The sequence below is a fragment of the Epinephelus fuscoguttatus genome, linkage group LG6, assembly GCF_011397635.1.
Source record: "Epinephelus fuscoguttatus linkage group LG6, E.fuscoguttatus.final_Chr_v1".
Lineage (NCBI taxonomy): Eukaryota > Metazoa > Chordata > Actinopteri > Perciformes > Serranidae > Epinephelus > Epinephelus fuscoguttatus.
Genome location: NC_064757.1, coordinates 34,278,869 through 34,304,399, shown reverse-complemented (window position 1 = coordinate 34,304,399; position 25,531 = coordinate 34,278,869). Strand labels below are relative to the sequence as shown.

At 40.8% G+C, this 25,531-nt stretch overlaps 1 protein-coding gene across 1 annotated transcript in view; it reads right to left on the bottom strand.

Moving 5' to 3' along the window:
• The window catches only part of si:dkey-215k6.1 (transmembrane protein 132D), a 427,077-nt gene that overhangs the window by 206,204 nt on the left and 195,342 nt on the right, over window positions 1-25,531 (bottom strand). The window contains exon 4 of the mRNA XM_049578414.1: window positions 17,685-17,825. Coding sequence (XP_049434371.1) covers window positions 17,685-17,825 — 141 coding nt within the window. The remainder of the gene's footprint in view (window positions 1-17,684; window positions 17,826-25,531) is intronic.

Here is a 25,531-nt window from a genome sequence, read left to right as displayed (position 1 = left end):
GTGTGAATGTGTGTGTTTGTGTGTGTGTGTGTGTGTCTGTGTGTGTGTGTGTGTGCTTGTGCACTATTATCCTTGTGATTTTTTTATATTTCATTTTTCAGGAACAAATCTATACTCGGAGGTTGAGGTGAAATACAGTACATGAAACCCTTCAATAATGCACTAGGAGTCTGGGTTATGGAAAAGCAGGGATGGTCCAGGAGGCAGACATCAGCTCCACATTTAAGAGTAGACTTAAGACTTTCCTTTTTGATGAAGGTCATAATTAGGGCTGGCTCAGGCTTGCCTTGGACCAGCCGTTTAGTTAGGCTGATAAAGGCCTAGTCTGCCAGGGGACCTCCTCCTTCTTCTCTCACTCTCAGATTCTGAAAAGTTGGTTCTTCTTCATTTGCGAAAAATTTATGTCCTATTATTACATGTCAGGAACTCGGCTTCTTCTGCGGAGCCTTTGTGCTTCACTGTCTCGCAGGATTCCTTGAATCGCAGCTACGCCTAGTTTGTTATCCGTAGGATCCAAGGACAAAGGGATGTTGTTGTGATGTGTGATATTGGGCTTCATAAAAATTGAATTGAATTGAACTGGAAATTGCGAAGCTAAAATGTTTGGTAATTTTACGGTCTTAGGGCTGCTGTGAAACTATGCCTACTTAGGGCAACAAATAGATTTACCTTGGGTGTGTTGGTACAATAGATAATCAAGGAATTTCTTCTGCCATCCTTTCTTGGTAATTTTAGAGGAAATCTTTACTACTACTACAGTTGAGGTAGAACTTTGTTAAAGACTTGGGTTTAGGATTCTGATTTATCTGCAAATTGGTGAAGTTTAAGACTGATTTAGGATTAAAAGGTTTGGCAGTTACAATTACAGTTACTTGAAGGGTCAACATACCACAAAAGTAAAGACGTACTGATATCTCTCTGAAGCTGACATTTGAACCTTTTTGAGGAGCGTGATTATGATTTAACACCTGAAATGTCGCACTGTAATTAAAACATATGAAATGTCAAAATTTGGAAAGACTGTCAAAAAGAAAAAGGTCAACATATCAAGGTCCTGATAGTGGTAAGACTCAACCAATTATTTAACAAGACAACCAGAAATGTATCTTGACAACATTCCCAAGCTATTCAGATACTTCTGGTTTTATTTGCACAGGTTTTCAAGATTAAGTCCAAGATATTTGTTGCAACCCCAGTGAAATCTGGTTGAATTGAATTTAGCGTTTGGTGCTTGTAGTCATAGCACATATATTGATAAACTTGGAACTTCTTTGTAGGGTGTTCAGTCCACGTACAAACAAAAATTTAACAACAAATCTTTGAACTGAACCAACAACACTGAATCACCATTGTCACTGAATGAAGCTGTTAGCAGTGGAGATGTACTTACTGGTGCTTGAGAGTGTCATTGTCAGCTCAGCCATAATACACATTAAGTTATTTTCCCATTGTAGATTGGACTAGCAAGGGACTGAACATACTATTGAGCTGAAGACAATTAGAATCAGCCTTGAGTGCCATGGCCATATAAATGATGCTGCATGCACTTATTGTTGTATTGCAGTGCTCACTTACTGATGTGTATTGAATTGCCTTTCAATGGTGATGATGGCAACTGGACAAAAAGGAATTATGAATCTCGAATCATCAAGTGATTCGTGATTTTCACCTCTACTTCTCTATACCAAAGAAATAATTCCTATAAAGACTATTCAAAGTGAAGACTGTGGATTATCCAGAGTAACCAAGACATTGTTTTTGGATGCTAAATGCCTATAAATGCTCTGCACTCCACAAACAAAATTCCATTCACCGCCACTGCATTAGAGTAGAGGCAGGAATCTCAGAGACGGATATCTCAAAACTGGGCAAATAAACCCAAATCTATCTGCACGGCTTAAGTAACAATGTGGCCTAAGTTCATATTGTGGGTTAACACCTGGCATGAAGTGTTATGTAATATGGTTCAGGAAAAGGTGAGGAAATAATGCAGGCGGTGAAAAGGAGACAATGATGTGTGTATATTAGACTTCATGTCTGTCCTTCTGTGGTATCAGGTGGCACTCTGTAAGTAGTATAAAAATGCACTGTGCGATGTGCATGTGCGTGACGTTTGTGCCTGTGCATATATATTTGTGCAAGTGGTGCCCACGCTTGCATGTCCAGGGAAGGAGGCCAGGAAATGCCGGCTACATCCCGACTGAGTGACTGATTTAGAATGCTCCTTTTCCCCCTGTCACTTGAACCATTACCACAGCCATGGAGATACAGGTAATCATTCAGGGGTCTTGACTCCAAAAAGATCTTGCTGATGATGGTTTGATTGTGGCTCCTAGAAAGAAAAAGTCTCCCCTGATAATCTGACTGATTTTCTGGATCAAAAAGCCTGGACCACACAGTGTGAATGTGATGTGGAAGGCTTTAGGAAATCAGGCTACTTGTTTGACCAATGAGCAGTCTACCTTTATACAAGAGAAGGCAATGAAATGTTGCCTTACAAAAAGAAGGTGTATACACAGTATAATAGGATGGATCAGTGTCTAGAGAGACCTATTGTGTAGAAAAAGACATCAAGGTCTATGATCCTGAATCCTGAACCTGACAGTGCATGGACAACACTGTTATTCAAAGGGCATGGAAGGGCACCTCTAACAAGGATAAACTCTACCCCATCACATCTAAAGAATGAGGACATGGTTTACCACTGCTTTTTTGTTATTGTTCTTTTTCGTCCAGTGGAGTGACATTAGATGCTTTCTCAGGTATCAAAACCTTAGTCAGTTGGTATAAGGCTGCCTGCAAGTGCTATGAAAATCTCAAAATAAGACTTTCCGACATTTTGGCAAATGATCAGAATCCAGATGATGAAAGAACGGTCTCCTGTAGAAACTGTTTACCTACTGCACAGCAAAAAGAGAATGTAAATGTTGTCTCTATTGACTTTTCGCAAACACACTTTATTTCAAGTACAGGGAATTTCTGGCACAGAGCTTTTATTTTGAAGTGCTGTTTTCTGCTGTAACGTTAGTGACCAACAGACAGCTACTTAACAGTGCCAGCAAACAAGCTCGACAACATGGCCAATCACAAGTGTGACGCTGAATGCATTAAACTGTGTGGACTTTGAACTAATAACTAAGGAGAAATCTGGACCCTGTGGATGAACCAGTTACGAACCAATGCTTTAAATAACACAGCAATATTTTTGGGCCATATCACTATACCCAATACATTCCTGGACACTTTGAAATTTCCTTGAAGCTACTGTAGTCTACTAAAAAAATTAGAATAATAAAATGCTGAATAAACTACAGTTACAATAAAGTTAAATAAAGTACTGTTCTAATTAAAATTAAATAATGTGCTTTTATAATAAAGTTAAATAAACAATTGTTTTAATATAGTCAAATGAAGTCCTGCTATAACAAAGTTTTAAAAAGTGCTGTCATAATAAAGTTAAATGAAGTGCTGTTGTATTTATATAATGGAAAAAATCAATGCAGAACCGCTGGTGCTTTCATTTTGAGGCACATGGCTCATATTCATGGTTTTTGTTGTGAACTTCTGTTTGTCTGTTAGATGTTAGCAGTTAGCACAAAGTTAAACTGCAAACGTGGCATTGTTAAACATGAGGATTTATTCACTGTGAGTGGCAAACAAACTAACAGCTCTCCAGTTCACATATTAATTAACTTTGCAAATCGCACTGGAGCGCCAAGGTTGCAAAATACGACAAAGCAGTCATAGTCTGGATCCCTGCTGATACAAAGACACGCCTAGTCTGCTCGCATATTGCCCAGAAGAGAGTGGTCTGGACGGTCGGGGGAGTTTGTGTGACATATCATGTTTGTAGGGAGAGTCATGGGAGACAAGGAGGCGAGTCTAATGCCTGTGGTGGTGACGTTAAAAACAGTGACGTGACCATTTATACTTGATGTTTCTGACATTTTAAGGAAAAGCTGCAATACATCAAGTAAAACCAATATATCACCACCCCTTCTTTGACTATGATACCCCACCTGATCATACTGATCACAACATTTTAGGGGTAAAAGCCTATTATCTACACTCCTCACCAAAGTTATCCACCCAGGAGTTGTCATTGCAGTCATCCTGGGAGTTTGTAAAAACATTTACGCATGTACATACTCAGCAACACATTGGATCATACATTAGGCCACACACATCTACATACATGCTTACATTTGGGATAATCAATACCTACAACATTAACGTTTTCTTTTTTGTTGTGCAGTCTGTTAACAGATTCTACAGGAGACCATTATCTCTCATGTACTCCGCCCATGTAAATGAGTGTACTCTTATTTACTTCTTCTGTAGGATAAAGTAGGGCAAGTCCTCTGGCCCTGGTTAGAGTGATGAGGCAGAGAAACATGGGTCACACAGAAGAACACACACAGTTTGACTCTGCATGCCTATAACATAAACATATGAATATTTAACACACACACTGCGATGAATGAAAATGGGATATGAGTGTAACTATCTGAAGGGAATTCGCCATGTTTTTCTCTCCGGGGACGAACAGTAACAGCAACACTGTCGTGCTCCCAGGGCCTCGTTCTCTTTCATTTTTTTCTCGTTTTATGTCTCCGTCCCAACTCCCTCCCTTTAACTCTCTATTTCTTCCTCTCCCTCCCCATTCCTTCTCTCTCTTGTTGGCAGACAACCCATTCTCTTTCTAGCCTTCCTCCCTGTTGCTGTGTTTTTAATCCTCATGTGTGCCAACAGGGACTGCAGACATTTTGGCCCCATGTCTATGCTATGTGTGTGTTTATGTGTGTGTGTGTGTGTGTGTGTGTGTATGAGTGTGTGTATCCCAGAGAGACTGCCAGCACTCAAAACAAAAGCTCCCTGTTAAGTTAGTCTGTACAAACGACTAAAACTGCACTAAAACCAAAACACTTAACCCTGCGCCCTGCATCTTTCCCCTCTTCGCGTGCGGATTAAAATCAGTTAAAACATTAAAAACTTAATCCTCACACCTGTTTGTGTGTGTGTGTGTGTGTGTGTGTGTGGCTGTGTCTCAATTCAAGGGCTGCAGCCTTTGAAGGACGCAGCCTTCGCAGTCTACATTGGCCAAGTCCTTTGAGGACCACATCAGCCAAACTGAACACTCTCGAAAATGCGGCTGGTATGTGGAGGATTTTCTGGTTGCATCACCAGTTGTTCTCGCCCTGACCCATTGGTGTTCCTGTTACCTAGCAACAAGTTACAATTGACAAAAGAAGAAGTAAGCTAGTAAGTTAGTTAGCCCTAAATCATGGACCCAGACATTGTTATTTTAAATGTAATACTTGAGGAAATGATTCACCACCAAAGAGACCGTTGTTTGATACGTTTCAGGCTGATGAACCGTTTTCAGGTAACTTACTAAACTAAGATTGTTTAAGCTGTGTGCTTTTAGCTAATAGTAACGATAACAACAGTTAACCAATGGCTAGTTAACAACTGTTAGCTAACTTCACTTTATATATAGTCGTCATTGGCGTGTATATATACTTGTACATGCTACATAGTGAGGACCAAACTATGTACTTTAGCAACAGAGTGAGGACATTTTTGCAAAGTGAGGATATTTTAGCTGGTCCTCAATTTTTCAAAGGCCTTTTTGAGGGTTAAGACTTAGTTTTAGGGTTCAGGTTAGACTCAGGTTTAGGTTAGGGTTAGGATAAGGGGCCAGGGAATGTGTTGTAAGGCATTGGAATGCAGTACAATATCATGTCAATGATGGTCCTAACAAAGATAGAAATACAAGAAAATGTGTGTGTGTGTGTGTGTGTGTGTGTGTGTGTGTGTGTGTGTGTGTGTATAGAATATACCTTGGTCTTTGCATTTTTACTTTATATTGATTCAAACAAGCGCATGTGGCACAGACATATTCACATAATCAAATGTTATACAGTCTTTATTTGCACAAATGATGTACAGGCACCCATATCAACCTTAATGGAGTACATTATAGTTGACAGGCAAATGTAGATATTTAAGTTCTGACACACACACACACACACACACACACTAGTGGTTGAATAACTAATAAGACGTTTATATAACATTTATGAAATATATGACTTGGGTTGATGAATAACTCATGTTGTGCGTTAGCTTACCTATGTGTTACTGGATGCAGTGATGCATGCTACAGCAAGATGTCCATATAATGTTCTGTGTCAGTGTGTTTGTGCATGTATACCAGTGTCCATGTGCTCTAAGCATGGTTGGGAGGGGTGGGGGGGTGGATCATGTATTTGCTTAAGTAGTTGTCACTTCCCCTTTTCCTGAGTATGTAAATGTTGTGCATGTGTGTTTGCATGTGTCTGTATGCATGGAGAGTGAAATGATCTGAGTAGGAAATCTTGTTGGTGATACACTACTTACCTGTCTAAAGCGTCTACACTAATTATCATACATAAACACTGGGAACTCTGGGGTGGGGGGGCTTATGTGATTACTACGGATGTTAGATTGTAGGATTGCCACATGTGCACATTGGCATTCGTCATCATTTAGAAGTCCTACTGTATTGTATCATCAAATCTGAATTTCATCAGCACCCAGAATGTATGAAAAGTTTTTGATCAACAGGACAGTTATGTAAGTTTAGACTTGCTTGTTCACTGACTTTCCCATTTGTAAAAATAAAGCAGCCCATGTGGAGCTGTTAGTTTTGCTCTCATTTTAGCTCAGTAACAAACCACAATCTAATAACTATTTGATTGAAAGACTGCAAGATGCCGCACACTCTGCCGCGACAGCACGGACTGTACAGACTGTACTCTGTACTTTGCTGTTCAAGGATTTGGTTTAACAGCACAGCGCTCAAGATAGAAACTCACGCAAGACTTTTGGTGACCAACACAGGTCTTAACTGTCGCTTTGTATTTAAAAATAGTGTTCATATTAATATGTGAATAAAGTGCACAACCAGGAACTTTAGTTCAGTGTTGCTGTGTTTGTTTTTAAACTTGAGTAGGTACATGAAATGTATGTTTTGAAGATCAAAATGTTCCACTAAGTTCAAACTATTTTAAGGAAGAAGTCATGTTCTCTGAGTCTTTAAGTCAGCTTTGTGGGATCTATTCTTTAATCACTAAAGAGGTGAAGAGAGACGTTTTATTAAAGCTGTCCTTTATTGCTTTTAACCGTATGAAAGATTATAAAAACAAACATATGTGAATTTATTCCCACATTCCTGACATCTAAAGATGTCATGTTCTATGAATCTCAACAGTATCAAACAAATAAGAGGTGTGTTTATTATTAAATGATCCGGTCACTGAAGGACTAATTTAATATATGCTGGAAGACAAAATAATAAAACATGTCTAACCTTACAAAATGTTACTCTTAGCTGTGGCAATGCTAAACAAACACAAAAGTGTCCAGAGCAAATAATCAAACATTGCTTAGAGATTAAAATCCGGTATTTATTGCCTTAATACATGGTGTTCATTGTTCAACTATTAAAGGAGCAGTTTGTAGGATTTAAGGAGATATTTGGGCAGAAATGACAAAGAAATAAGTATATTTTCTTTAATGTATAATGACCTAAAATAAGAATCACTGTGTTTTTGTTACCTAAGAATAAGCCATTTATTTTTACATTTAGAGCTGGTCCACATTCAGTGAGGCCACCATGTTGCAGCGCCATATTTCTACAGTAGCCGAGAATGGAAAACCAAAACACTGCCTCGAGATACCGTGACTCATGCTTTTGCATTTTTGTGTCGGCCACCGTAGTTAGTGCACCCTCTGAGAGGAGCAGAACAGTGTTGGAAAAACAACTTTTTTTTTTATAGTGAAACAGCTTTATTCTGTGTTTTTACCGGTTTAAATCACTGGGTTTGAATGTGCTGGAGAGGAAGAGTCCTTTGCAGTGAAAACCTCCTGAACGTCTGGATCTGAAGTTATCAGAAAAGAAGGTGAGCACATGTTAACAGGTGCTGGGCTAGTGGCCCTTCTGTAACAAGCTGAACAGCCTAGGAGAAACAGTGATTTGTAAAGTGAAATTGCTTTTTTCAGTGTTTTTATTGCTTTTAATCACATGATCTAATTGTTTTGAAGAGGAAGACACCTCTGCAGATAATTTGGCTCCCAGTAAAAACCTCCAAAACAATGGACACTAGGAATTCTAACCAGGAGGTCACACCTGGCACATGGGAGAGGTTTTAGCTGGTTGCACTCTGCAATCCTCACCGCTAGATGCCACAAAATACTACACGGCCCTCTAACAAAACAATGATTATCTCCTCTGAAATGTAACAATTTCATTGCTTTCCTGGAAAATTGCTGCTATTATTTTGTTCCAACCCCTAGAAAAGGTCTAAAAATATCCAGTATCATTCTCTTTTAATGTTAAAAGTTGAATATTCCGGCAATCACTTGCTGAAGTACTTTCTGTAATGTGATGAATTTAATTTTACAGTACATGCAGTTAATAAAACTTGAAAAAAATGTGGTTTAGCACAAGCTCACACAGGCACACACACCAGCAGATGAATAGCATGTCCTTGTATGGCGTGTGAACAGTACATTACCCCAGTTCTGGTATTGAACGAGGCCCATTAGCAGTGTTAATCTATAGATCTAATCATGATCATGAAATACAGCACTGCTCCCATTCTGGCACCATCAGCCACGCTCATAAACTATGGCACATTTTCCTCATATAACCCACCCGACACAACTAAGGTCATGCTGAGCCTGTTCCACTTCTTGTTCGGTTTAATTTATTCAACATGCAAAGTAATAAAAAAGACTGTAAACAGGGTGGGAGTGAGAGAGGAACTCATTTGAGAAATGAGACAAACTCCCAAAAGCCTGCAAAAATGACTAACAATATCAGTAACAACACTGAAAACTCAACAAGGTCAAGCCCACTACATAAGCAACACAACTTAGAAATGGGAAATGAAGCAAATAATCCAATAAATTTGCTAGAAATTATACACATAGCAGGATTTTACTGTATAATAGCATGATATTAAAATGACACTAAAATAGTGCGAGTGATAATACAGGGACAGATAAATGAATAATACGTTAAAATGATAATCAACATGAATTCAAACAAAAGAAAATATCTTGCTCGAGGGTGCCTTAATGGCATTTTCTAAAGGGAAAGGAGACACACATGCACATCCAAACATCTCATTATATTTTATTTTGCAGCACACTGATACACAGTGGCAGAAGGGCAGGGAGGCAGAACTAAGCAGAGTGTCAATAACACAGTATGACGGTGCGGTGTAATCACAGCTAAATGATATCAGAATGGTCAAATAGTGAAAAATACACAAACAATGAATAATTACTGTGTAATCAAAATCAATAAAGAAACAAATGAGAGCTGTAGGAGGGCCTGGGTTCAAACTTCTGCGCAAGTAGGGTGCTGTAATGGAAAATAATTGAGGTCTCCTGGGACACGTGATGATTGAACGGCAGTCATGATGGTTTCTTTTTTGGTCCCAGATAACTGTCAACCTACATACACATACACAAAGGTACTATGTATACAGTACTGCATACATACACCCACCTCATAGACATAAACAATAAACACATGCACGACTGCACACGAATAAAACACACCTACACACACAGCAAAGCCCACACACTGCCTCTAATTACTGCATCCACTCGCTATACATTCCCAATTATGCGCATACAGTGAAAACCGTATCATGTCAGATCGCATTATATCACAGAACAACAATAGGTAACAGGAATCAATTCACAAGATTAATTGTCAGAGGTAGTAATCACTCCCGCCCTCTCATTCATAAAGAAAAAAGCACTCTCGCTGTTTCATGTCTCAACCAGTAATATCTCATTAGAGATTAATACAGATCAGCTCTTTTAATTAGCCATCCCACCCACGCAATCGCTGATAAAAGCCTGTGATCTTGCCTGTTGTATGCTGGCAACAGTCTGTGTATAGTGTGTGTGTGTGTGTGTGTGTGTGTGTGTGTGTGTGTGTGTGTCTTCCCTGTAGTAAAAAATGTCAGCTTCACTCCCACCTACAGTCTTCATTGCTGTTTCATTAGGGAGGAAACACGGAGGTACTGCACTGAATCAGCCCTGCTTCTCGTGTGCGTGTGCGTGTGTGTGTTCTGCCCATGTTTATACAGGCCTGTGGCTGTATAATGCATGTGTACATCAAAACACTTGTATATATTCGTGCCTGCCGCATCATAATCGGAGCTTTTAGGCACCTCTTTGTTTACAGTATCACTTTGAAGACAGCAGTAGTGTGCATGTGTGTAAGTGGCTGTGAATGTGGAAGAGTGTGTGTTTGCATCTGAGATTCTCTGTGTATGTGTCTTGGTGAGAGCCATATCATAATCTGGTTTCTAAAGCATCACTTTCTGTGTTTACCCTGACGTCACTTTGATGAGTTTTTCCTTCAGGGCAAGAAAAAAAACCACGAGACAACTCTACCACACGTGGATATGTGCCAAAGCTCAGGGAAATGAGCGGCCGTTTAGAATCACCTCCATCTCTGCACCTCAAACAACACCATCCTGATGGATGACAACGGGCCAGGAAAATAACTTCCTTGCCTCGAGGCTACGATGGCTGGCACATCCCAAAATTCATCAAACGCCTTCAGTATTTCACCAGCCTTGAGGTGCACGGCAGCAGTATGAATCCATCAGCAATCCATTGAAGAAATATCTAAAAATATATAACCACAGCATCAATACTATGCATGTGCTTCTATTCACCAGTATCCACCAGTGGACCTTAGCTTTACCCCTTCTCCAAATGGTAATTGTCCAGTTATAACTCAGCAAACATAACTGGGAAAGACAAGGATGTCAAGTTGTTGATTTTTCAGCCTGCCTGAGCATCGTGCATGAAGCTTTGGCAAGAACAATACTCTGTATTTAAAGAGTTGCAGAGTATGAAGCCAAGTTCAACTAATGTTTCACAACAAGACAAAACCATTTCAGAACATCACAGGGAATTTTGCAGAGGTGTGAGCTGGCCTGTCTCAGTTCGACTCAAGCTGGCTGATGATGTCACCTGCAGCTCAGCTTGTCGAGTCAACGGAAAATAAGGCATGTCACCTGTTTAAACAGCCAATCAGCTTGTAGCACAGTTAGCCGATGAAGTCAGTTACAAACTGTCAGCAGACATCGTGTTTGCTTGATGTGGTGTTCTGACAACAGCCCTTCATCCCCGCAGATCGCATGAAGACGTCTTGTCACATTGGTGTAATCTGGAAGGTTTCTCAGTGTGGTCAGAACAGGGCTTTAGACTTTCCCAAACCAAAAACCCATGACTTATACTGGGACAAGGTACACAACAAGATATATATCAAGAAAAGTTTTCAACCAAGTGGTGGAACTATTATCAGCCTATTTAGCTATCTAGCTAAAGCTAATGCCTGTGACAGCCGAAAAAATTGGCAGGCGCAGGCAAAAAATGAGAAGCCTGCTTTTTCTACCTCTGTCACACTACTATACATTTTAATAGCAAATCTTCCACCATCATTAAATAAACTGTAAAACATGTGCCATGGAGGACTTGAAAGCATGATTAGGGATGGGTACCTTTCACATTTGAACTGATACGGTACCGACACCTGGTACCTGGGAATCGATACCAGTACGCAACGGTACCTGTTTTTGGTACTTTTTTTTGCATGTATGTGTGGTAATAAAGGATATTTCATTTAGATTTTTTTTTTTTTGTCAAAACTAACATTTATTTCTTAATATCAAAAAGGATAAAACAACATCTAACACTGTAACATAATATCAAAAGGTAGCCTATGTAATTGACTATGAAGCAGTTCTTTTTATTGCACAAAATAAACCCACTCCTACTACCTCCTATTCCTCCTCTCTCCCCTCTGGGAAAAATGTGTGTGGGGGAATGTAACATTAAAGTTAGAGAATACGAGGAACCGAGCTGATAATGCTAACTAAGGCAAGTTAAAATGCGATGCTAACGTTAGAATGACCAGAACAAAGCCCAATCATCTTAAACACTAAGCTTATTAATTACCTGGAACCGATGTAGCTGATGCCCCGCTTAATCACCGTTGTCATCATCGAATGTTAATCCCACTTCTTCTGCCCCGATGCTGGCTGCAGATGACAATGAGCCGCTAGCTGCAGGTGTGCTAACGCCGGGAGAAGTAGCCTTAACTTTCAGGCTATCAAATACTGTGCAGTCGTCAGCCTTTAAAAAACACCTTGTGCTTGACCAGGTGCTTCCTCAGGTATGAGATATTTCCGTAGCTGGCCTTGCATCGCAAATATTGCAGCGAGCATAGTCTGCATCAAACTTTGAGATATGGAGCCACACCTTCGACCTCTTTCTCTCAGCCATGCTGCTTTGTTGATAGCTACCACTGATGTGATCACGCTTTCGTGCGTACAATGCTGCATTCATGATAGGCAGTGAAAACATCACTCCTCCACTCTCGAAGTCCCTAGGATGCGTTCAGGTACCAAAATGCGGTACCGTTTGATTTTACGTGAATCGATACTCGGGATTACTGGCCAAATTCGGTCGGTACCAATAAAAGTAGCGAACTCGGTACCCATCCCTAAGCATGATAGGTGTTGCACGGTAACCCAAAGAGGTTGGGCTTACCAAATGGTATCAGTTATAAAATATACATTATAGAAAGGTGAACACCCAAGATTAGTTTCATTATTTCAGTATCTGACCAAATGTCTCTCTTTCTGTTCCTGAGATTTGTTGAATAATGGCCATAAAAAGTGTTTTTGCAGAACATTATGATGTCACAGTGAAGCTGACCTTTGACTCTTTCAATATCAAATGACATCACTTTATTATTTTTATCCTGTTAGGCATTTGTCCGAAATATTGTAATAACTGGCACATGAATTCTTGATTTATGGCCAAAAACACATTTTGTGAGGTCAAGGTGACTTTGACCTTTGACCACCAAATTCTAAGCAGCTCATCCTTGACTCAAATTGGATGTTTGTGCCAAATTTGAGGACTTTGCCTCAAGGTGATCTTAAGGTATCGCATTCACAAGAATGAGACAGTTGCAAGATCACAGTGACCTTGACCTTTGACCACTAAAATCTAGTCATATCATCCTTGAATGTGAATGGATGTTTGTGCCAAAAAATAAATAAATAAATAAAAATGAACCTCAAGGCATTCTTGAGATATTGTGTTCATGAGTATTACACTGATGATGTCACAACAACCTTGACCTTTGACCACCAAAATCTAATGATGGACGGACAAACAGATGTTTGTAAGTACGGAGGGACAGACAACCCAAAAATATAGTGCTTCCAGCCACAGCTATTGCTGGCATGGAGGCATAAAAAAACACAATGGTACATCCTGTACCATGTGTAGTCCTACTGCATTAAGACACTATAGGTTCAAAGTCTTGAAAACATCTGATGAAAACTTTTTACTGTCCCGTGCTCTTAATTAGAAAAGTTAAAGCTGTTGTGTCATCAGTTTAGTTTCCCCTCAGTGCCACATTTAGGTCATCTGTTGCTGCTGACGCTGTCCATCAGTCAAGGCCAGACGTGGCTAACGGCTAGCTAAGTGGTGCTCATTGAGCTGGGGTCCTGCAATAATAGTTTCATGCAATGGGAAGTCATTCATCAGCACTGTTCTCAAACAACAAATAGGGAGAGGGAGCAGAGGGGGAAAAGGGGTTGATGAGGGACAGTGAAGCAGGAACCTTAGTCACTCAAACAGAAGGTTAGAGGAAGAGATGGATGGAGAGATGAGGTGACAGAGATCAGATCTCATCCATGTTTACTGGTAAAATAGCGTTTCATTTAGCCATGGTTCACAGCTTCCAGTTGTCTGACATCAACAAACACAAACAGATATATTGTATTCTATATTTGGCAACACATTGGATCTTGCATTTCACATATTCACAGTGAGCAATGCATATACAGTATGTGTGTTCATTGGTCTGTATAGTTAAGCCTTGCCATAATAGCTTATCATAGGGCTTAGGAGGATATTCACTGAGTGCTGATCCTTTCTCTAGAGCACCAATTTCTTGTGTTTATTTAAAATGTTTACACTGGAAATTTACTGTTTACATGCAGTCTCTTTCAAAATAGATGCACTACGTCGATACTACACAGCAGTTGACGTTTTTTTTTCCTGCAACAACTAACTAGTTTAGGAAAAAAGAACAGGGTTTGACATTATAATCTTAGGGGATGCGAACATTGCTCTCCCAGCTGAACGTCGGTGGTTGTTCGACCCATCTACCACACTTCCCGCCCACACTACTCACTACTTTCGCCGTCTTAACTTGACGCCGCCGAGCACTGTTAAACTACAGTGGTGACCGGCCGTGTATCATTCCAACGTTAAAGGATGGCTTTTTCCGTCTGTGTCTGAAGCCGCAAGTCACTGCCCAAGTGCTGGATTCAGTGACTTTGGAGTGAGACCGAGTTGTGTTGTACATCAGTGTCACCTCTTCAGAGAACTCATAGTGTCCTTGTTTTAAGGTGGTTTCCAGGTTTTACCAGTAGATCATGCATGGATCATACTGGGCAGCTTTCAGCACGTGAATCTGCTTAACTGTGTAACTTAAAACATTTATAAAAAAAATTATTCTTCACGTACTTAAGATTGAAATCCATGAGCACTACTGCAGGACAGCAATTAGTCACTTGCATGTAGCATAGCTTTGTTAGAGTTAAAGTATTGTTCCACAATGCCATTGTAACTATAACCATTTTAAAAACAACATTTAAAATCAATATTTCCAGTAAGCACAAGACAAAAAACTGAAAGATATGCTTCTCCCTTAAAGGTATGACAGAGATTTAACAATGACTCTTCAGTCCCACTGTGCCTCTTTTTCAAGCTGTCAATCACAGAATAAGCATTTTCATATCATGGATATCTCAATTTGGAATAAAATTCTTTGACTGTAGTCCCTGGAGCTTGCTTTGAGCTGTAACATTATGTGAGACAAACTGTGAGTATTTCCTGTATCAAGGCTATGATAATTCATTTAATCTATTTTCCCTACCTGTTACTCATGCATTGAGTTTTGTACCATTACCTTGTGCACTCAGTCGCTGAATCACTTTTTCCTCTGCTACCCAGTTAACCTTGGCCTCTGTTTGCCATCTTGATTTTACCTTATTTAAGTGAGACATTTTTCTCACCACCCAGGGCTTTTTACATCTCGCCCACACTGATTTAATCTGTCTTTGTTATTTTTGTATCCGTGCTAAGCGACATGTTAATCCTTTGCACTCGGGTCAAGTACTGATCACCCTTGACATTAACAACAGATAAAAAAAAAAAACTTGGTGTATTTACTATGCTGTTGTTGGTTTTACCCTCCTGACACAAAAAACTAAAACTCACACAAATTCAGACACACACACTAACCATCCACACAAGGGCAGAGCAATTACCCAGTAAATGGCAAATTTAGCATGACACACGGGTCAGTGCTTTCCACTGCTGCTTGTCAGCCCACTTTGTGTATGTGTACTACATACTCGTGGTGTTTATACAGGATGAAATACTTGTAGCCCCACATCTTCAGTTTATGAATTTAACACTCCTCGACATGTAGCTAAACACCAACCTGTCTCATAGAAACTACATAAGATAAATAAATAATGCTGTACTTACTACAAGTGGGTGGCGTATTGCTAGATTACCTATGGGTGATCATTTTGGTGATAACTGAAATATGTTGTCAGCAGTGTTGGGCAGTAAGGGGTTACTAGTAATGTGTTACAGTAATGTTACTACTTCTCACTATAACAACTTTAATTAATTACTCATACAATTTCAGTTATAGTATTACAATTACCCCCAAAACAAATAACACATTACAACCTTAATATTGTTGTCACCCCCTGCTGATTTGGAATAATTCCTATTACTTTGATTTTGTTCAGAGGAAAGATGACAAGAATATCATTGTTTCAGGTAGTGGTACTAAGACTCTTTTCACTGCGTAAAACACAACCTCAAACCTCCTGAAACACCCACTACAACAGACAGCACAACAAAGTGAGCCCCAAGAAATACACCCCACCAAAGTGCAACCCTCCGCAGCTGCAGGGGACAGCTGTAGCCCTACACTGGATAGACAATCAAATATTGAGCATAGCATTAGTTCAGGCAGGACACAATGTCAAGCTCAGCTCGCATCCCAACTACATCAGCTGATCGCAAACAGCCCAATCAACCGATGGAGCAGCTGACTGATGGAAGGGAGTCAGCTGATAGATCACATGATTCCTTTCTATGTAACCAATTGGTGAATCTCATTCATGACGCCCTGTTTAAACTGCTCTGGCCTGCCTACTGTTGCTGCTTCCTCTGCAAGCCGCTTAGCAACCCACCTCCACCCCAGCTTCTCTTTTTCATGTTGTGTCTGACTTATCAATGTCATGTCTGTTTGTCACTGATGCTGCTCTGTTCTGTTCCTGGGGGGTCTTTGCTGCTGCTCTCCCTGCCTTAGGCTTTTCATGTAGGTGCATGGAAGGGCAGGGAGGTTTGCTCTCTGCCTCAGGCTATCTTTGTCTGCATGTGGAAGGGCAGAGGGGTGTGCTCTCTCTGTCTTAAGGTTTTCCTCACAGGTGCGTGAAAGGGCAGAGAGGTTGGCTCTCTCTGCCTTAGGCTTTCCATGTAGGCACGTAGAAGAGGCTTTCTGCGTAGGCCTAGGAAAGGCAGAGAGGCCCCAGAACAGAGCCATACCATCAAATATTAATATTGCAAATGGAAACAAAGTTTTCTTTCTGTGGTGAATGAATGGCACCTATCTCCATGCTGAACCCCAGGTAAAAAAGCATTTGCAAGCTATCTAGCCGTAGCTGTGCTCGCTTGGGATTACCCTGACATTAACACAGAGGCAAACATGAGAAGTCTGAATTTTGAGGAGAAAGGATGCAATTATTTATTTTGTAGGAAGCAATGAAAGAAACATAATGAGTAGTTTAACATATTATGCTTGGCAGGGAGTACTAAGTAAAGTAACTTGTGAAAAGAGTATGAAGTAATGAGTAATTTATGACATTTTTTTAGCTAACAAACCCAGTTGTCAGTGAATATTTTTGCTGATTTGTTTAGTATCAACATTTTTGTGATTTGCCAGGCAGGCTAATTAGCAACATTTCCTCACCATGTTGACAGAAAATTTGCTCGGCATTACGTTTCCCTGTAAATTTTAGCACATCAATATATTTTCTAGGCGACAGGGCTGCTAAACACACACGTTTCAGGGATAGAGGTTGTAGTTCAAAGGTCAAATCAAAAGCCAATCAGTCAAGAGACAACAAGAAAAGGTTTTTATGATTATCTGTCGATGCAGTAACATCACAGAAAGCTCACATTAAAATTAAAACCTGAAGCGAGCTAGAAGAGCCATCCAAGCTTACGCCTTCTTAACTCAAATCTGCAGATGATACACAAATCATAAATATTTAATTTGTTCTTTGTGGCAGAAACTGTCACTGTGAAAACAACGAAGATTCCTCCTTGCCAAAATATAGGGCATTAACAGTTTTATGGCCGTGACACAGAACAACCACAGACCTCCTCATACATTTTATGCACCCGCAAATACAAAAGGAATAAGCTAATCAGCTGCTGACAGAGGAAGCTCTTGGAGAAAAAAAAAAAGGAGTAGTGAGATTCAGTCTTACCTCTCTGCTGTGGAGGAGGCCCTTCTCTGACACATCACCGCCAACGAACTGCTTCCAGGTGCCATTTCCTGTTTGATCTCCCACGCGACGAGGTTGCTGGGTTTCACAGCTAGGAAGTTAATGCCTGACTGGAACCACACCCTGCAGCGAAGGATGAAGAAAGAAGAAGCGACAGAGAGAGAGAAGAGAAGGAGTGAGGTTAATCCAGAGTTCACACAAGCACATCATAAACAAAAGAGAAGAGAAAGCTGAGCTGTCACACTGACAGTTAGGGGGGGAATTTGCTTAAAATTGAATTTGGTGCGCTTGGAAATTCCCTGCCCCGATTTTCTCGCTGATTTTCTTTAATCCCTGATACGTGCCGTACTCTTTGTATAAAATGTCTTTTAAAATTGGTTCACGCAGCGTGGTGCTGCCTCCCACAGTATGTTTTGGTGGGTGAAGACAAAGGAGTGACAGGAGATTCTCTTAGGAAAGTTAACATTTTTACCAGAGTAAGTGCTACATGGAGGATGGAGCGGATGTGAGCGGTGCTGGAGACTATCAAACACACAAAATGTGTTTGCTGATGAGAGGCAGATGTCAACGGCCATTTTTTTGTGATATCATTTGTTTGTTCTGCTGAGTTTTTCCTCTTCAACTATTTATTTTCCTCACCTTAACTCAATCTTTCCTTCCACAATATTTTGCACATTTTCCCACCCCTCATCCTCACTCCTCTCCAGTTTCCCTTTCCTTTCCCTCCAGTTAGATTAAGGCCATTCATCTCTGCCTCTTCTTTTTTCATCTTGGTTTTCCTTTAATCTGGATGATTTCCTCCTCCATTTCTCTTGGCTGCAACTCTCAACTTCCATGTTTGTTTCGGTTTTCTATTAGATTTCATACCCCTTCTTTTCCTTCCCACCTTCCCTATCCTTCCCCTCCAGATGTCCACCTTGTTTTTATTTCTCCTTCCTCGCCATTCCCTCGTTGCCTTCTCTCCTTTATTTCCTCCTCTTTCATCTCTTTTCCTCACCTCCTTCGAAAGCCTCCCTTCTGCCTTTCATCCATCCCTCTGTGATTCCCTTCCTGTTCCTTCCTCCCTCTCTTCCTTCCCTATATACCTTACTCCATCCCTCCCCCTGCCCCTCCTCCACCCTTCGATCTCAAGGCATTCTATGGTTAATCTCTTTATTTTCTTTTTCTCCCTCTTCCCCTCTCTCCCTCTCTCTAATCCGTCCCGGTGTGTTTTGTTCTATTTATCACCTTGACGAGACCCTCCCTCAGTTTATTAGCACACTTCATGCGCACATACACACAAGCTTGTTTACTGCTTTTCTTATTAACACACATACAGTAGTCTCTGGCAAATGCCAAATAGCAACACAGACGCACTCTCTAATAAACTTTTTCCTCTACACAGAAGGGGGGAAAAAACTGCCAATCCTCTTTGTCTCTTTTCTCATTATTACTTTCTTGTGTTTGTCTCGCTTCATGTCTTGCCAGAATCTGCCAGCAAATATGCCATGCCCATCCCCGAGCTGCTTTCCGTGCATATGTTTATGAGTGTACCGTATATATGCACCTGTGTGTGTGCTGTATAGCAATCTAAACAAGATGCCTTTTGGTGTTTGGCGCAAAGGGAACTACCCTCCTGTGAAAACTTGAAACCCACTTTTTTCTGTTTCACTCTCAACTATTTTTTCTTGGTTTATTTTAAAGGAGGAGAAAATGCTCCCTTGTTGACCATTGTTGTGTGTTGTTTATATGCTATGCTTAGGAAAAATGACTGAAAAAGAAGTGCGGAGTTGCACAAAAGTACCCTTTTTGCAAGTAAGGCAGAGCACACATAGAGTCTAGTGTGTTCCCAAGTAAAATAATGTGCGTTTATGTGTGCAGCAACACAGCGCAAAATAACGGGCGGGCCCCCTCTTTTATAATTTAACAGCTGAATGTTACATAAAATTATAAAAAAAAAACTGCCATTGTTCTGTTTCTTTCTCCCCATCCCTCTTTCTTTCTGTCTCGTCTATCTCCCCACCTCACCCTCTTCTCTCTCTCTTTCCAGTCGCTCTGTCCTCCTCCTCAACCAACCCAGAATTTAAGATAATCCACTTCAAAGGAAATTCACTTCACCCAGACTTTGGCAACAAAAGTATGTAAAGCAAAGTGAGTTAGGAGAAGAAAAATAAAACAACAGGAGATATAATGTGAATGACAGACTGACAGGATGGAGAACAGAAATGTATGCCTGAACATTGGCTGAGAAAAATTCACCCAAGAACTTTATTTATTTATTTTTTAAAGATGACAAGGTTGTGGCAAAGATGAATCATAAATAAAACATACTGTAAATAAATAAATAAATAAATAATAAAACTCAGCACTCATCTGTCCAAACATCTCTCCTGAGACAGCAAAAGTCTCATTCATGTTAATGATGACATCAAATAAAGCACTTCCTAAAGCACTTTGGACCATCATGGAAAATACATTCCTACACTACAACCAAACCAGACCCCAAACTGTGACACAGGTGTAACCCCTATTCAACCAAAAGCCACTGCTATAACAAAAAGTTGAGGCCTGTCAGCAGACACAAGACTGACTGCCAATGATTACAATGGATATATTATCTGATGGGTTGCAACCAAACTGTGCAACAATTATTTATGTGAAAACAGGCAGACAATATCTGTTTCATGCACAATGTAGAGTCTTGAGACCCGCAGGAGCACTGGTGATCCCAGCTGACATTCCTGTCTGAAAGAGGGTGTAGCTGGCTGAGTTTTAAAGCTACAGTGATGAAACTAGTATCATATGAAAATGGAAGATCCAAGGAATCCAGAGGTACCAACCACACCTTCTTATAAAGGTGTCTAAATAATGCTCCTAAGCTGAACATTAAGCCCTTTTTAAATAGGAATTGTGCAAATTTGTAGGAAAGCCCAATCAGTCTTTTTTCAGCACTGGCAGTATAAAGACAAAATCGAGGAGTGCAGCAAAATGCCGCCTGCCTACTCTTGTTTATACAGAATGCGCCTTTTTCGGGGCAATGGGGGGCGTGAGCAAGTAACAAAACGTGTAGCTCAGCGTGTGACGTAAACAGTGATGTACCGCAGCTCATCAGTCCTTTGGCGATTCTCTCATAAGTCGGCCCTTCCTTCACCGTTCCTGTCATCTGACGGTTAATGGCCTCTTTGTTTGCGAGGACAAGGAGGGCGCGTAATTCCTTGTCTCCCCATTTGCTCACCTTTACAGTGTCTGTCAGGTTTGTGTTTCCCTCTTGCTACTAGTGCTAGCTGCTCATTCCCGTTATCAGCTGTTTCCTGTTTATCCACCACTCGTGGGTCGCACGTGCAGCGTCATCAACAGCTCCTCCCACAAGTCATCAACAGCCCGTCCTGTGGCGGAAGGGCGCCTCGTTCTTTTTAAACCAAAAAGGTTCCGCAAATATGTCTACCCTACAAGGCGGAAAATTGGGCACCTTGGATCAACTTGCCAGCCCGGCTCTGTGTGTCTAAACGCTCGCAGCTTGCCGGCAAAATGGCCCAACATTCGTCAAAAATCTGGCAGTGTAAAAGGGGCTTTAGTGAGGGGAAAACAGGTGTGGCCATTTTCACAGGGTACCTTGACCTCTCACCTCAAGATATCTGAATGAAAATGGGTTCTATGGTACCCATGAGTCTCCCCTTTACATACATGCCCACTCTATGCTAGACCCATGCAGTTTTGGGCAAAAAAAACCTTGCAGCTTTCTGCATGCAGTATAAATGTGTTATTTTAGCCCATCATATTTAAATACTTCGGCAACCCACTCTCATACATCTGAAGAACTTCTATAAAAAAAAATGAAATGCTCGGCAACCAGGCCAGGCATCTCAGACCTTCATTTGTCAAAATGTGTAGCCACACCAGGCTAGTAAAGGAGACCGAGCATTTAATTGGTTCTAGGCTTTCAATTGAAGTTTTATGGTAGCAACCATTTCATTGCAGTGGGACTTTTTTTCTACTTTAGGTTTTATTATGCGCCTAACCAAAACACAATGATGCTGAGCTGCATCTCAAATTAATTCTCAGGTTCCAAGCCTCCAGCTGATGCACAGCACTCCTTTGTGGTATATACCTTTGACCTGCTATCTCCCCATAAAGGTCCCCTGCCCCCCCCTAAAAAACATCCAAAAAGATTGGGGTTGAGGAAACAATAGCGCGCAGCACTATGAGACTGGCACCAGAGAACATAATTTGTAGCTTCATCAAGCTCTTAATACACCATGCATTTTGCAGCCAAGCAATTACCTGTGCTTACTGTGAAAGATGCTGGTTGTTACAATGAATCTCAAGAGAATTACCGCTCAACTCTGCAGCTCCCTCAGCTCCATGGACCATTTTAGTGTTTTTCAGCTAACTGTTTTGTTTGTTACAGCCTGCAACTTTAGTGTTTTTAGTTAACTCTCACTGCTCTCATCAAACTGGTTTCTTCCCAGAGCAGGCAGCTGTTTTCAGCAAACAGCTTGGATAAACCAACTGCATGTGTCCTTCCCAGCACCAAACAGCAGACAGACAAAGTTAGCGAGTGTGTAGTGATTATGGAACAGTTAGAAGCTAAAGAGCCAGATGTTTTTCTCAGGAGTCCTCGACGGAGAGTGAATATTGAATCTGCAGAATTTCAAGTGGATGCTGCTTTTTACAGGGCATATGTCAAACATGTATGTCAAACTGTGGATTCTTCCCCCAGGTGGCCCCAAAACTGGTTAATGCTGCTATAACTAATGATCATGATCTTTCTGCTCTAGTTTTTCCAAGTAGATTCAGTTGTCAAGAGTCTTTGGAAGAACACAATTGAAAAATGATCTATTTAGTTGTTAATTTATGAGGACCTTTGAGACAACCCAGTCACCAGCACATTACATTTATATGTTATTTTGTAGCAAATACCATTTCAACAATGCTATAGTTGACATGTTGTTAGGTTTAGACACAAAAAACACTTGATTATGGTTTGGAAAAGATCATGTTTTGGCTTAAATATCCTGTTTGGGGGGCCAAATCCAGGCAGGAAAAGCAACGATGTCTCAATTGCTTTTCGTAGCACTCTCCCTGCAAATGGGTCATTACAATACGCCCATGTTTGGAGCCTAAAAAGCAGACGGAAACACAGCATTGACATGCTAAACCTCACTCCAGAAATGTATGTATGAAACACACAAATGTAACATGTTTGTGGTTTGCATAAACGTATAATGCCAACACTTTCCTCTGCCAACTGGGCTGTTTGAGAACAATATGTATAGCATTCAAACATTCTTTTGGTTTTATAACTTATTAACTGGAAATGCTAATGGCCCAACACATTCTCACTCTGACCTCGTCACATATCAACATTTGGTCATGGACCTTCCATGACCAGACACGACGTGCAAGGTACCCGAGGTGCGTCTTCTTTCAAAACACACATCCACTGTAACAGGAAATTAACCGTTTACATATCGTCTCTTTTAAAATAAACACACTTCGTCAGTACAACAAAGGAATTTGACGTTTTATTTCCTCCAACAATTAATGCATGTGGTTAGATTTAGCCAACAAAAGCACATGGTTAGGTTTAGGGAAAAAGGACAGGGTTGGTTTTAGAATCTAACAGGACACAAACACCACTCTCCCAGGTGAAAGTCAGTGTTTGTTGGACCCATCCACCACTGCGCCCACCTGCCCTACACAGACTTTAGTCCTCTCAACTTTTGTTCTTGTCCCACCCCATTTGCCCCTAACACCACGTATTATGCCAACACTGAAGGACGGCTTTTTTCTCAGTGTCTGACGCCACAAGTCACTGGATTTCACCGTCTTTGGAATGAGACCAAGTTGAAGGATCATGTTCGCTCTTGTCTCAAGTCTGAAATAGCCATTATTTCACAGAAACAGAGATTTATCACCAAGATAAAAGACTGTAAATAATCTTTTATCCCTGTATATTCATCACAGGTTACTGCAGGTCTAAAATCCTTAAGACAAAAACAAGCGTAGTGTTGGTTCGGTCAAAGGGAAAAGAAGTGAATTTTAAACAGAATAGGGCTTTCAATCACAACTGAGTCTACGGCTTTTAGTGGTTGTCAGTTTACCCATAAAATTCAGGGATTTTTGTGGGAAATGCAGATTGCCTGGATGATAAACACACATAACCACAAAACACACACAGTCACATCATAAGAATACACAGCGACACTGCTGTCCCATGGTGCATCTGTCAGGACTTTTGTGTGTGTGTGTGTGCATGTCTGTCAAAAAGCAGGATGATGGACAAGGCTTCGTCCCTAAGCTGCTTCTGTCAGATCCGTGTACAGCAACAGAGCCTGACAAGTGTCTGTGTGTCTTTCTTTCTCTGTCTGTCTGTTTTTTTTTAGGTAACGCAGGAAGACAAGCAAAACTTCTCCCTCTACTATCTCTCTCCTCCACTTTGCCTCATTCCCCTCCCTCTGTATTCATCAACCTTTGTTTGATTTCTCATGTCAGTGATGCTGCTCCGTCTTGAAACTGGGTGACTGACCTGTAACATAGTCCATCCGGTAAGCCTCAACAGATGTATTTACAGGTATCATCTGTCACTATCAAATTTTCTTCTGATATTAAAAAAGTGCCTCATTTACATAATAAATCCATGATGTTGTCAAAGCAAGAATTTCAACAACAATTTCAGTGTAATATGCTTAAAACTTTATTTACTGCTGAAACATTAAGTGGCCATCCATTCCTCCCTCGTTCCCTGGGTGACACTCATACATTACACACATTCACAGCTACAGCCGGCTCCTGTTGGCCACTGAGTAGCTCACAGAGCATTACAATTGATTTTCTTTTCCTTTTTTTCTGGAGCAGTGCCTTGTTTATAGGCACTTCAACACTAGTTTTCCAGCTGAAAAAATAAAGAGTAAGTGAAGGAAGAGGCAATGAGGCATTATGCCAAACAGCTACACTGTGAATATAGTCTCCCTTTGCTCTTTTAAATCACAGATGTAAGTTTAAATGCTGAATGTGCTTCTGTCATTGTGATTATGTCTCTTTAAGAGTCATTTTCATATGCCCCAGAGGCAGTGGGGCCCTCAAGGAGGGGCCATGCTCCCCTGAAACAATTACTGGTCCCACCTGGTGAAAATAATTGGAGGCCAGTGGTACTTTCTTATGAGGCTGTGACATGCTCATTTTTTAAGCTGGCATGACAGTACATGTAAGTAGGTATCTTATGAAACTAGAGAATCAAAGGCATCTGTTGTTACCAACCATGTCCACAGCTTGATGAAAAGGGATCTTAATAACACACAGAAGTGAGGCTAAATTTTGGTGCTTGAGCTCCCATCTCAAGATATCTGAATGACAATGGGTTCTATGGGTACCTACGAAGAAGACTTGTTACCAGTACATGTTTCGGTCCTTACAATGAATGTACTCCTTCAAAATAAAGCTGTATATTTGTCTTTTAAAGAAAAAGGGACAAGCAGTCTATTTGAAGAACAAAGAATAACACATTAAAACAGGATTGTTGTGAAACTCAAAATGTTAAATCTACCGGTATTAGTCTATACACATGTCACAGTGGGCACTGTCAACCTGCCATACATGCCACTCTCTCATCGCGCCTGTCCACACACCTCCCACTCCTGCCAGTCCACCACACCCATCTCATCACCTGTGGATCATTACCTCCTGCCAGTATAAAGACTCCTGCTTCACAGACTCCAAGCTGATGCCACTGACTCAACCCGTGTTTTTGAGGGTTCCAAGCCGACAGTCCCTTGCTGTATTTTCACCTGCCTGCTCATTCTGAGTTTGACAAGTAATTTCATGAAGGACTAGTACAAGCTGTCCATCTG